The sequence below is a fragment of the Hypoxylon fragiforme genome, assembly GCF_022984875.1.
Source record: "Hypoxylon fragiforme strain CBS 206.31 chromosome Unknown GGS25scaffold_2, whole genome shotgun sequence".
NCBI lineage: Eukaryota > Fungi > Ascomycota > Sordariomycetes > Xylariales > Hypoxylaceae > Hypoxylon > Hypoxylon fragiforme.
This window is the reverse complement of record NW_026054757.1, coordinates 1,768,551-1,780,499: the sequence shown is the minus strand read 5'-3', so window position 1 is coordinate 1,780,499 and position 11,949 is coordinate 1,768,551. Positions and strand designations below refer to the sequence as shown.

Here is an 11,949-nt window from a genome sequence, read left to right as displayed (position 1 = left end):
AACGCTAAGACATAAATTCTGACAGGGAAGATCCTTTGCTTTTTATTTGAATTTCAACAAACATGATTGATTTGAACTCCTTCAAATTCATATTCCGTAATATTCCATATAAAAACCTAAGCACTCCACGGCTATTCTGCGGGTAATACAATTCAATGAGACAAGGTTTGAACTACCTACATACCCTGGGTAACAGTTTAACAGTTAACTAGGTTAGGTTCAAGTTAGGTGCGACTGGTGCGTAGGGTAATTAATACCTGCTAACCCCATAAAGATCAAATTGATCTTATCAATGATCCAAGCGCGATAAGTCTCTCTTACAAGGACGGACCTCGTTTAATTACACGACATTACCAACTTCCATCATTGATATCATCGACATCATCGACATACCAACTACTTTTCCGATTTTTAATCTTCTTTCCATCTATGCCATGCCAATAACATCATTCTCTACACCAGTAAATGTGACGAGATAACCCAAAGCCAACCAGAATGGCGACTGGAGGAGAGGGGCGAAAAGGTATGCAACCACCAATTGGACTTGACTAGTGTAGCGCAGCGCACTGCAGCGCACCGCAACGCAACGCGCCGTGCTAATTCGAATTATTCTGCCCCACGTTCTAGGTCCCGATGATGAAGGCACAATCAATGTTGCCTCCAAAAAGGTCGTCAAGGAAAAACCAAATGCAGCCATCAAGTTAAAGAAGCCTGTGCCGAAGACCACGAAGCCTGGTAACTGGAGAGACGGTAGTGTTGTTGACGGTATGTCGCGCCCTCTTTTTTTTAATACTACTACTACTACTACTACCTACCTACCTATCTATCATTCATATCCTTCAAGGCCAGTTACTAATAGTACACCTACTTACCTATCTTATACAGACGACAAGAAATCGAAAAATACCGATTCCCCTGCTACCACCGGCACCTCGCCCCCCAGTCCTTTAGTAAATCAACTCGACGAGACTTCTCGTGAAACCTTCGCGACGGGACGACCACTCGAAGATCACCTCAATCTCCAACAATGCAAGCATTGTAAGAAGGGGATCATCAGGACCGCTGCAAAGGGGCACATCGCGCAATGCCTACGAATCAAAAAGGAGAAAGCACAGCGAAAGAAAGAGGCAAGAGAGGCAAGAGAGCGTGCAAAGGAACAAGCTCGAGAAGAAGAGGCGCGAAAAGCTGACGAAGACGGGGACGCTAAGATGAATGACGATAGCGATGACGACGACGACGGGTCACCAGAGAAGAAGAGCGCCAGTAAGGGTTCGAAGAAGGTGGGTGGTAAAAAGCCAGATGGTGAACCGAAAGGCAAGAAACGCAAGGCCGAAGGGGATGCCGAAAAGGCACCCAAAAATAAGAAGAAAAAGGAGGAGCCAAAGCCAAAAGCCCCCAAACCAAAAGGTAATAAACATCATTACGAACTGGTATGCCTGAAGCTGTGGTGTTCGTATTCTAACTATCCATAGGTCCCGTCGATGTCGAGAAACAATGTGGTGTCATATTGCCCAACGGCCAACCATGCGCACGATCTTTGACATGCAAGAGCCATAGTATGGGGGCAAAGCGTGCGGTTGCAGGCAGATCACTTCCATACGACATGCTTCTTGCCGCATACCAAAAGAAGAACCAAGCAAAGCAGCAGAGTAAGCAGAAACAAACTGTCAGACCTGATAAATGATTGGATTTGACGACTAATGTTGAGTAGAGGCTGCACTAGATGCGAACGCTCCTCTAGAGGACGACGACGACGCTAATGCCGGTCCCGTCGACTCAGATGAGGAGACGGCAGCGGTCATGGGAGCGCTAGCTCGATGGAACCCACAACCTGTCTTACCACAACCCATATTTGCACCCATCAAGCGAACATATCAGCTCGCACGTCTTCACGAGCAGCTCCAGACGGCAACAAATGGTGGACGAACTAATATATTTAAAGTGGTCGGGTATGGCGCCCAGAAGCTTCCAGAGAACCACTTAGATATGAGTATGGATTTAGACGATGCACCAGGCGAACCAGACATGGGTATGATGGGTTCGATGAGTGCACGAAGATCTTCAAGCTTCAGCATGCAGGCTGCTTCACGACGGCCGTCCGTGGCGAGCCGCGCCTAGGAAGGGAAGCTTTTAAGGTGACAATACATATCAACCCGGCTTCAGACGAGATGGGCCTGCGGTTCCTTACCTTGGGTGGAAAGCAAGTCTACCAGAACAAAACTGAGGTGTGATTATATTTGGATGACAATCGTTGGGGCTAGAAGCAGCCGCAAGACTGCATACCTACTTGTGATACCCGCCAACATATGAGGAGCCCCTCCGTCGTTAATAAGGATGTGCGAATGGAGGTTGGGTGGTGAATATGGATTTGGGTGGGGGTGTATCAATTATGATCATGGAAAGGCGTTGATCGGGGATACCGGCTCAGGGCAGACGGGTTTTAATGTCTGCATTTTCCAACAGGCAAGCACAATTGAGGCGTTACGTTGGACAGGTTTGATAGGTGTTTTAGGCATGAAATGATTCGTTATGGCACGGGTAGGCATAAGCATTGGGTTCCATATGACAGCTGCCATAAGCTGAGCTGTAGGATGTCTACCTACCTACATAAGCGCAAAGTTCATACGATACCACATGGGACTCGTCTTGAAGTAGGTATGTACGATGTATGTACGATGTACGTACATGTTTGTTTATTTTTTTTATTTTTATTTTTTTTTGGAGCGGAACGAGTTAAGAATAGAAGATTGAAGTCCACTACTTGGAGTGTTGTTTTCTTTGGTGACGCTACATGTAGGACCCGGGTGAGAGCTGATATTGCACTGCACACGTGTCGGTGCCCGAAGTGGCGGCACAGGGAAGAGCCTAACCAAAAGACCACAGAATGCATGAAGAATGCATACAGAATGCATACTGCATAGTAGGTACCGTACACGTGTAAACTCGCCAATCTCTTCGGGTGTCGGTATAGATATCCTATTGGCCAATGTGGGCTCGGGAAGCTCCTTTACGGAAACACCCCTATTTTATGGAGTCAGCTTTTACGATGATGGAATGGATGGAGACAAGTGTGCCTACCCACTTATTATACGGAAGACGGATGGAAAATGGGTCGAGTATGGGGTACATAAAGTGAGCCCTGTACATGTAGATGTATGTTCTGTTTGTGTATCCCATGGATGTGTATGTTCTGTAACATACATCCATACCTACCTACATGCTACCAGCATACTATCAGCATACTACCAACATGCCTACCTAGTACACTGCATACATAATATTGTCCCTGGTATACGGTACTATGTATACATAATATAGTCTGACGATAATAATGACGTCGTCAGTCACTGAATGTTGTCCTCCTCCCCCCCTCTACCTACACTAGACACGCCGTGGCCACTCTCTGGACAGTATTCCCCTGTATGCCTAGATAGTTGACCCCGAGCCTCGGGTCCGTCAAGATGCTTACCATACGGATGTATACACAACAATACACAACAACACAACATTCTATTCACTCATCAAATTTTCAATGCAACAAATAATGTAAATAAACATACCGTACATATGCTTTGAGGCCCTGTACTACTCTTGTCGATCCAATGGAGTGTAAACAGATATCAGTACGGTATACCACCTAGGTTAGTACGTACATGGTGGTAGGCATACAACGTATATACAACCATGTGGGCGGTATCCTCTCCTGAATAGGATCATCCATCAGCACCCTCTTGGCACCACTAAGACGGCGAGCTCACACAGACCTATATACCTTCAAGTCTGATCCGAGCTTCGGTTGGTGTAAGGCCTATCAGTGAGATCCTTGAGATCCTCTTATTTTCTCGTTTCCTATTTCGTATTGTACACTTTCGGCGCCCAAATCGGAACTTTGCCTAGTTCTTGAATATAAACCATTCGCGTCCTTTTTTTCTTGCTCCCTGCCACTTAGCTTTCTAGAATTCCGGATAAACCAACGATGCCATCGTCAAGCTACCCCAATAGCAACGGCATATCACCAGACAAATTGCTCCCGGCCTTGCATCACGCCATCTCGGGCTCCGCCGGCACGCTCATCTCGACATGTACTCTCTATCCTCTTTCACTAGTGATTACACGGCTTCAAGTCCAAAGGCAATTACGCCGAGAGGGCCGCCTCAACCAATACGACCCCGACGGCACTACCACAAGTCACCACGGTCAAGAGGAAGCAACCGGTCTAGCACAAGAACCAACCTCCGGTGGCATCGCAGAGGCTTTTTCGGCGATCTGGAATTCCGGTGGCGGGCTGAAAGCGTTCTATACTGGCCTGGCTCAAGATGCAGCCAAATCTGTCTTGGACTCTTTCCTCTTCTTTCTCTTCTATGAGTGGTTCCGCAGCGCTCGGCTCTTCAGCCGGGCCCGGGCAAGGGGAGGGAAGGCTTCCCTCGGTGTGCTTGAGGAGGTGGCCGTCGGTATGGCCGCCAGTGCCTGCTCCAAGTTCTTCACCACCCCTTTCTCCAACATAGTCACCCGCAAGCAGGCGGCCTCTCTCATGGACGACGACAGAGACCTCAGCACCCGCCAAATAATCAATGCCATCAGACAGGAGCAGGGTATCCTCGGCCTCTGGTCCGGATACTCAGCCAGCCTGGTGCTTACGCTGAATCCTGGTATTACTTTTTACCTGCAAGGGTTTCTCAAGACCAAGACGGTGTCCGCCGAGAAATGGGACAACCCTGGAGCCCGCATGACGTTCCTCCTGGCCGCTATGAGCAAGGTCATTGCCTCCACCATCACCTACCCCTTCCAGACCGCCCAGACACGAATGCAAGCCGGCATTCCCCCCGTCCGTTCACGCAAGGGTTCTCGGTCAGGGGGCCACCGGGTGGAGGAAGAGCAGGCGTCCGAGGCAGGAGGCTACGGGGAGCCGGAGCCCCTGATCGAGATTCCCCCGGAGGAGATGCCACCTTCTGACCCGACCTCGCACCGCAACAACGTCGCGCCGCCCGAGCGAGTCCTCGACCGGGACGCGGGCTACAACCTCAACCCCTTCCGCGCCGTCAAGAACCTCGGCAAGAACAGCATCTTCGGCACCGTGGCGTACATGGCAAAGAACGAGGGCGTCGGCTCGCTGTACGACGGCATACAGGGCGAGCTGCTCCGGGGCTTCCTGGGCCACGGCACCACCATGCTGGCCAAGGACGTCGTGCACAAGCTGCTGTTCAAGCTGTACATCATGCTGGCTAGCATGCTGGTCGAGGTGCGTGCTCGCAGGGCCAGGGGAAGGAGTAGTGATACTCCGAGTGAGGCAAATGCAAGTGCTGGTTCGTGGATGGGTAGGCTGGGCAAGATGGCGCGGCGGCAGCCGAGAAAGGGGGCGACGACGACGACGACGACGACAGTGACGGAGGAGACTTTCATCGTACCTTCTGCCGAGGCGGCACGTTCGTTGATGGAAGAAAGTGCTACGCGTTCGATTGAGGCTGTGCCGGTATCAATGCCGACGCCAGCAGCCGCACCATCGCTACCAGCACCGGTGACTTCGTCAGCACCAGCCATAGCCCCGACCCCAGTCCAAGCCCCTGCTCCGGTTCCAGTCTCGGCACATACACCTAGATCCACACCTATGCCTGAACCTATGTCTATGCCGGCGCCTACACCGACACCTGCCTCAGCATTCACACCTAGGGCCACACCTACCGTCCCATCCTCCGCCCTCGCCCTCGCACGCGTACAATCCGCCTCAACCTCCGCCCCTCCCCCACCTCCCGCATCCGCCCTCGTCCCCGCGTCGGCGCCCCTCTCAACCCTAGTCTCCGCACCCATCCCATCGTCGATCGTCCCCGCTCCGTCCGCAGCCACCCCCTACAGCTCGACCCCGCGCTACACGCCTCCCGCATTCTCCTCCTCCTCCTCGCGGATGCCTGCCCGGGACTCCGCTCCCGCCTACGCCTCTTCTCCCTCCTACCCATCATCATCCCCTTCCAACAACTACACCTCCTCCTCCGCCCCCGCAGCGTCGTCAAGCCCAGCCCCCCGCCGCCGCGCCCTCCGCGCCCTGCAGTACCGCATGGACAACGCGCCGTCGTACGAGTACGAGCAGATCCCGCAGTCGCTGCTGCCCGCGCTCGCTCACCACCGAGGAATTGGTGGTAGCGGTAGGCGGGAGAGGCGGTCTTCGCTGTCGGCGTCGACGCAGCAGAAGGTCGAGGATTTCGTGGTCAATGTGGTGGCGAACATGATTGATGGGACGCAGAGGGGTTTGAAATGATGAGGGGGAGAAATGAAAACGAACCCCCCCCCCCCCCTCTGGAGAGAAAATGATATGAAAGAAAAAGAAAGAAAAAGAACGAAAGAAAGAAAGAAAGAATGGGGAAATGGAAATGAAGTATATGCAACATGTACGAGAGACGAGAGAATGTTTATAAGGGGGGGAGAGAGAGGTAACCAACCAACCAACCAACCATCTTACCCCCTTTTCCCTCCCCCCTCCTTTTTCTTCTTCTTTGGCAATTTTCCCTTTTTTCTAATGTCATCTTTTCCTTCCTTCATTAATATCTATCGATCTATCTCATGCCACCATCTCACGAAGGGATGAATAGGGGAAGGGAGGTGGAAGCAACAAAAGCCATGTTTTCTTTTTCTTTTTTTTTTCTTGTCTGGGGAAGGGGAACGGGGATGGGGAGATTACAAGACTGCTTTTATTTGGGAATTTTTTTTTTTTTTTTTTTTTGGAACTACAGCTACAAAACAATATTTCCTCGAGACCGGATGGAATTTGGATTGGATGAATGAAACGGAAACGGATTGTGGCATCATCATCATCAGCAGCAGCAGCAACATCAACGTCAAGAACAAGAGCAACGAAACAATGACAATAACGACAACGACAACGACAACGACGACAATCATCAACGTCTTACTAATTTGCCAGGGAGTGCAAAACCCCCCTGGTTTTTTGAAGGTTGTTTTGTAATTGTAATTTGCACATGTCACGCTACATGTGCATATCTACTCTACATACCTACACACATACATACACGCATGAACGGGGATATGAATATTTTGGAGTTGGCGCTTCCCTTTTTTTTTCTCCTTTCTTTTTTCTAACCTTGAAAAAGCTATGGAGGAGAGAAGAGAAGAGAAGAGAAAGAAGCGAACGAGTTGAAGACGAACGACTTACATGTGTATGTGGCTTATGAACGAAATAACCATCGAGCTTTCATGTTTTTTTTTGTTTTTTTTCAAGTTTCCTTTATTACTTTACTTAGGGGGGGTCAGGATCGGATTTATGGATTGGATCCCGGATGGACGGATCACTACCTACTTAGGATGAATAGGTTGGGTATTCGAAAGGCGCCTGGTCTTGGTTGTTTATTACTTTACTTTACTTTACTTCGTATAGCATTAGTCTGAGTAATTCAATACGATATTTGGAATGTGTAAACATGAGTTTGCCTCTATATTCCGTATATCTCGTACTTGATTAAATGCCTTCCTCGAACTGGGGCGTTAAGGAGTAGTTCGCTCGTAGATCGTACAATGCTATACCATTATTGGTAACATCGTTACAGCACAATCCCGATCTATCTATGTAACCTACAAGAGAACCTCACGCCTCAAGATTATTAGCACTGGAACGATATCCCCGACTTCTGCACCTGGTTCGCACCTCCAGCCGAGAACCCCGTGCCCTCGCTCCTCAGCTCCACAAGACCGGGCTGCATTTTCTCCTTGTCTTTCTCCTTCTTCTTGCCCTTTTGGCCACCATCGCCACCCCCACTCTTCTCGGTGAGGTCCGCCTCGCAGACATAACACCGCACTCGCTCGGCCTCGCCCGCTGACGCGTGCGGATCGTGATGATGTTGCTGCCGCGAGGGCCGCATGAATTTGTCGATGCAACTCCGGCACAGCACATGTCCGCAGGGCTTGGCGAGCATCGCTTTCGAGGCGTTGTTCAGCCCCTTCTTGCATGAGGGACACACGCGTATGCGTTCCTTCTTCCCATTGGTACTTCGGCCCTTGCCCGCGTCGTCGCCTGCCTCCTCCTCGGTAAAATTGACCGTGACAAGCGTGTGTAACGAGTAAGCGTGCGGCTTATCTTCCTTCGACGCAGGGCAGATCGGTGTACTCTTCGTCTTTTTGGCCACTTCGTGCAGCACATCTTTCGTGTTCGACGACGGTGTTACGGATGGTGTCCAGAACGACGGTAGCGTGGGCTTTGCGGCCTTCTCGTCGTCCAGGGCTTTCCGGGCTTTCGCTCGATCGTCCTTGGCTATTCGCGCTAGTTCTTCCTCGTCCATTTCGAACTTGCGTTTCCTCGCGCCATTGACCGCCTCTTCTACTGCCGCCGCCGCCGCTACCGGGGTATCGCGACTTTCGGTCAGCCTCCCCCCAGCAGCAGCGTTATTATTTGTGGTATTATTGTTCCTCGGCTTAGCATCTAAGCCAATCTGCGTCATCTCGAACTCGCGCACTGCCCGCTCGCGCTCCTCCGCCTCCAGCCGCGTCCTCTCTTCGTCGGCCTCGCGGCTCTCTTGCTCGCGCAGACGGTCTAGCCGCTTGATCTCCTTCTTCTGGGCGAGAATGTTGCTGAGCGCGCACTCGCGGCAGAAGACGTCGCCATGCACGCACGACACAGGGTCTTGGGCGATCTCGAGGCAGAGGCCGCACGAGGAAAAAGGCAGGTAGCTCTCGCGCGACAGGCGCGCCGAGGTCGAGCTCCATGCTCGTCGGGCTAGATCCCGCTCGTGGGATGTGAAGACGGCGCGGGAGGTGTTCCGTTTGCCTGTAGAAGGGGAGGGGGCGGTTAGTAAGTGATTTCGCTGGTGATTATGATAATTTGGAATTGGGAAGTTGATTGTATCTTGGTGGTGATGAGAGGACTTACTGTGGGACATGTTGAACTTGGTACCTACCGTGGTAGATAGTTAATTGGAAGCAATTATTCCATATAGGTTCTAGCAAGACGAGTATACGGTAGATGATATTGATGATAGGGAAATTGAGGATAGCTGTGATGTGAATTGTTATAATGTTGATGTACATATGTAAGTGCTACATATATGTAGGTTACAGTAGGTATGCCTATGAGACAAATACGTACCTGAACCTGCAGCTTATCGATAGATGCGATACAACCTTAGCTAACGCAAGTACGGATAGTTACCTACAGGGGTAAATATTTCCAATGATATCATCCCGTCCCTGCAGGCGCGGCCGCGCGACTGTTACATACAGTACCGAGTTACTTTGAATTACCGTATATTTTCGGCATTATGGTCCTCTTGTTAGCTCCACTTATCTGTGCGCCTTGCCCAATGTGGTTAGCTCAGTGCTGAGGCTCTAGTACTAGTGTTATCAAAACCCACGTGATCATAATTCTACCTATCTTATTCTTGTGTTTTTTCAATAAGGATAGGTCTAAACTGTTATGCATCAGTTAAGAAGCTTCAAATATCCATATATTTATTAACGAATAACAGATAAACGTAGATATTGGAGAGCAGGTATCACGTGTCGACACGTGACATTGCGTGCCAATATTGTAGGAATCGGATAAGAATCCCTCCGAAATGAGGTGTAGTTGAATAAACCTTGGGGTAAATCACCCTAATTAGGTAAAGCGCATTAATAAGTGGAGCTAACAAGAGGACCATAATGCCGAAAATATACGGTATCTAAGCATCAGCAAGTACGTACAGTTCAATGTTACCTCAATTCAATGTTGCTCTTGTTTTTATTACCGCCATTTTTTTTGTTTTTCAGAGAGGAAAAAAGAAAAAAAAGAAAAAACCCCGATCTTGGCGATCTATATCGATCCACGTCGCCAGATATATATAGTTAAGTAAATATATATATTTTTCATGGAACATGATCTAGTCTGGCCATGACGCTCACTACCTAAAGTCATTCTTTACCTATATTTAATACTGAATTGGTCACTTGCTTGTTATGCAGTTCGAGATCCTGTGGAAGCATCAATGGCATCCGACCAAGTCGAAATGTCTACATCTCAAACCAATAAACAGCCGCCGCCGCCGCCGCAGCAACAACCAAGCCTGCCATCGCGCATCATTTCTTCCCTTTCTATAGGATTGATTTCAGCTGTCTGTCGAGGCTTCCTGTACGGATTGAATTCAGTCGAGGTCACCGGTCTTGAGCGATTCTTAGAAATCCTCGACCAGCGGAAAGATGTCGAGAATAGGCAGAGGGGCCTCATTACGGGTATGAGACTTACATACATACTTCCACTTCATATAAAATTAAAATTGTAACCACGTAATATAAGAACTAATCTTCATCTCATTCTCAGTTTCGAATCATATTAGTATGTGAGTAAAGAAGAATATGACCAAACATCCATCTTCCTACCTGAAAGTACCAAGTCTCATGAGCTTATCCCCTTATCCAGACTAGACGATCCCGTCATGTGGGGAGTGTTGCCGCTGAAATATGCCTTCAATCCCTCCAACCACAGATGGGGCCTGGGGGCTCATGACATATGCTTCAAGAACAAGTGCGTGCGCTCCGCCTTCTCATCTTCCCCCTTCTCCTGAAACGCATATAAAACTGACGCTCATCACCAGGTTTCTCGAGTCTTTCTTCTCTTATGGTCAAGTGTTGCCAACCCATCGTTTGCAGCATTCGCCACACGGGGGGCTTTTCCAGCCCACCGTTGCACAAGCGATTCGTCTATTATCATCGCAACCCTTCGTCAGCCCAAAGGCACTGTCCTCGGAGTCTCGAGGAGACGTCCCCGACCCGTTTACCTCGGGTGGGCTCACGTACACGTACTCAACCACAGGAACAGACTCCTACCCAGCACCATCAGCGTACTTGCAGAACCGGCACAGCTGGGTCCACGTGTTCCCCGAGGCCTGCGTGCACCAGCACCCGCAGCACTTCATGCGCTACTTCAAGTGGGGCGTATCGCGGCTGATCCTCGAGAGCGAGCCCATGCCCGACGTGCTGCCCATCTTCATCGACGGCACCCAGCGCATCATGCCCGAGGACCGCACCTGGCCCCGCTTCGTCCCCCGTTTTCCCGTCAAGCTCCGCGTCGCCTTCGGTGACCTCCTCGACGCCGAGGAGACGTTCGGCGACCTCCGCGCCCGCTGGCAGGACCTCGTGCGCCGGCACACAAGGAGCGCGGACCCGAAGCAGCAGCAGCAGCAAGAGGCACTGCTACTGCCCATGGGCGAGCTGACGGACGAGCTCAAGTATGGCCACGAGGCCGTGAGCCTGCGGATCGAGGTCGCGAGGCGAGTCCGCGAGGAAGTGCTGAAGGTTAGGAGGAGCATGGGCTATACGGACGAAGAGGACCCTAGCTATGAACTGGCGGAGACGTGGGCGAGGGAGCCGGACAAGAAGCGGTTTAGGAGTAATGTTGATGATGGCTTGGTTAACAGGAAGGACTAAGCTAGGCTAAAACGGGGGAAAGGGGAAGGGGAAAGGGGAAGGGGAAAGGGGAAGGGGAAAGGGAAAGGGGGGGATGGCTATGGACTGGTATGCCTACGCCTTTGTGGTTTAGGACTACCTACAAATACGGTTACGGTCACGGTTATGGTTACGAATATAGCAACGGCCATAAAGAAAGGGCGAAGTAAAAAGGGGGGGGGAATGTCACGAATCCCTACGAACTAAACAAACGGTGGACTGATGAAACCCGGGGGGTTATACCCATTTTCCATTTTCAAAAATGATAAAACGCGTCTTACTTTCTTCCTTCCTTTCCTTCACCAAAAAAAAAAAAAGAAGAAAAAAAAATGCCCTTGGATGCAGCCGTCGTCTATGAATTAAGCGTTTGTATAAAACCGACTCTTTCCGAACGCCGGACCGCAAAATATAACATAACCCCTTTGCCATGTAATGTCAACTTTCGTCGCATCAATCATTATTACACCACCAGCAGCCCACCCATTATTTGCCCCAAAAAGCCGAGTTGCCCAGGTGCTTGTAATAAAAAAA

The 11,949-nt window shown here is 50.3% G+C and overlaps 4 protein-coding genes across 4 annotated transcripts; 3 read left to right on the top strand and 1 right to left on the bottom strand.

Moving 5' to 3' along the window:
* The first annotated feature begins 54 nt into the window (after positions 1-54).
* Positions 55-2,760, top strand: GGS25DRAFT_475554 (SCA7, zinc-binding domain-containing protein). The gene is made up of 7 exons (XM_049259721.1): positions 55-165; positions 218-228; positions 275-523; positions 628-765; positions 886-1,407; positions 1,473-1,649; positions 1,712-2,760. The coding sequence occupies exons 3-7, from the start codon at positions 496-498 to the stop codon at positions 2,116-2,118; spliced, it is 1,272 nt and encodes a 423-aa protein (XP_049120050.1). The 5' UTR covers positions 55-165; positions 218-228; positions 275-495; the 3' UTR covers positions 2,119-2,760.
* Positions 2,761-3,515: 755 nt separating this feature from the next.
* On the top strand, positions 3,516-6,458 carry GGS25DRAFT_120901 (mitochondrial carrier domain-containing protein). Its single transcript, XM_049256129.1, has one exon. It carries the CDS (start codon positions 3,977-3,979, stop codon positions 6,248-6,250), a length of 2,274 nt encoding a protein of 757 aa, XP_049120049.1. The 5' UTR covers positions 3,516-3,976; the 3' UTR covers positions 6,251-6,458.
* Positions 6,459-7,384: 926 nt separating this feature from the next.
* Positions 7,385-9,042, bottom strand: GGS25DRAFT_475547 (ENOS interacting protein). The gene is made up of 2 exons (XM_049259720.1): positions 8,870-9,042; positions 7,385-8,767 (listed from the first exon to the last, which is right to left on the bottom strand). The coding sequence occupies exons 1-2, from the start codon at positions 8,877-8,879 to the stop codon at positions 7,608-7,610; spliced, it is 1,170 nt and encodes a 389-aa protein (XP_049120048.1). The 5' UTR covers positions 8,880-9,042; the 3' UTR covers positions 7,385-7,607.
* Positions 9,043-9,711: 669 nt separating this feature from the next.
* Positions 9,712-11,425, top strand: GGS25DRAFT_475545 (acyltransferase). Its single transcript, XM_049259719.1, has 4 exons — positions 9,712-10,206; positions 10,295-10,313; positions 10,394-10,498; positions 10,569-11,425. The coding sequence occupies exons 1-4, from the start codon at positions 9,963-9,965 to the stop codon at positions 11,398-11,400; spliced, it is 1,200 nt and encodes a 399-aa protein (XP_049120047.1). The 5' UTR covers positions 9,712-9,962; the 3' UTR covers positions 11,401-11,425.
* Positions 11,426-11,949: the final 524 nt, after the last annotated feature.

Bases quoted from the DNA above. Each gene is read 5' to 3' on its own strand.
- GGS25DRAFT_120901 (XM_049256129.1), top strand. From the start codon at position 3,977: ATGCCATCGTCAAGCTACCCCAATAGCAACGGCATATCACCAGACAAA.
- GGS25DRAFT_475545 (XM_049259719.1), top strand. From the start codon at position 9,963: ATGGCATCCGACCAAGTCGAAATGTCTACATCTCAAACCAATAAACAG. The intron at 10,499-10,568 runs GTGCGTGCGCTC...GCTCATCACCAG, and splicing joins GACATATGCTTCAAGAACAA to GTTTCTCGAGTCTTTCTTCT.
- GGS25DRAFT_475554 (XM_049259721.1), top strand. From the start codon at position 496: ATGGCGACTGGAGGAGAGGGGCGAAAAG. The intron at 766-885 runs GTATGTCGCGCC...TATCTTATACAG, and splicing joins AGACGGTAGTGTTGTTGACG to ACGACAAGAAATCGAAAAAT. The intron at 1,650-1,711 runs GTAAGCAGAAAC...AATGTTGAGTAG, and splicing joins GAACCAAGCAAAGCAGCAGA to AGGCTGCACTAGATGCGAAC.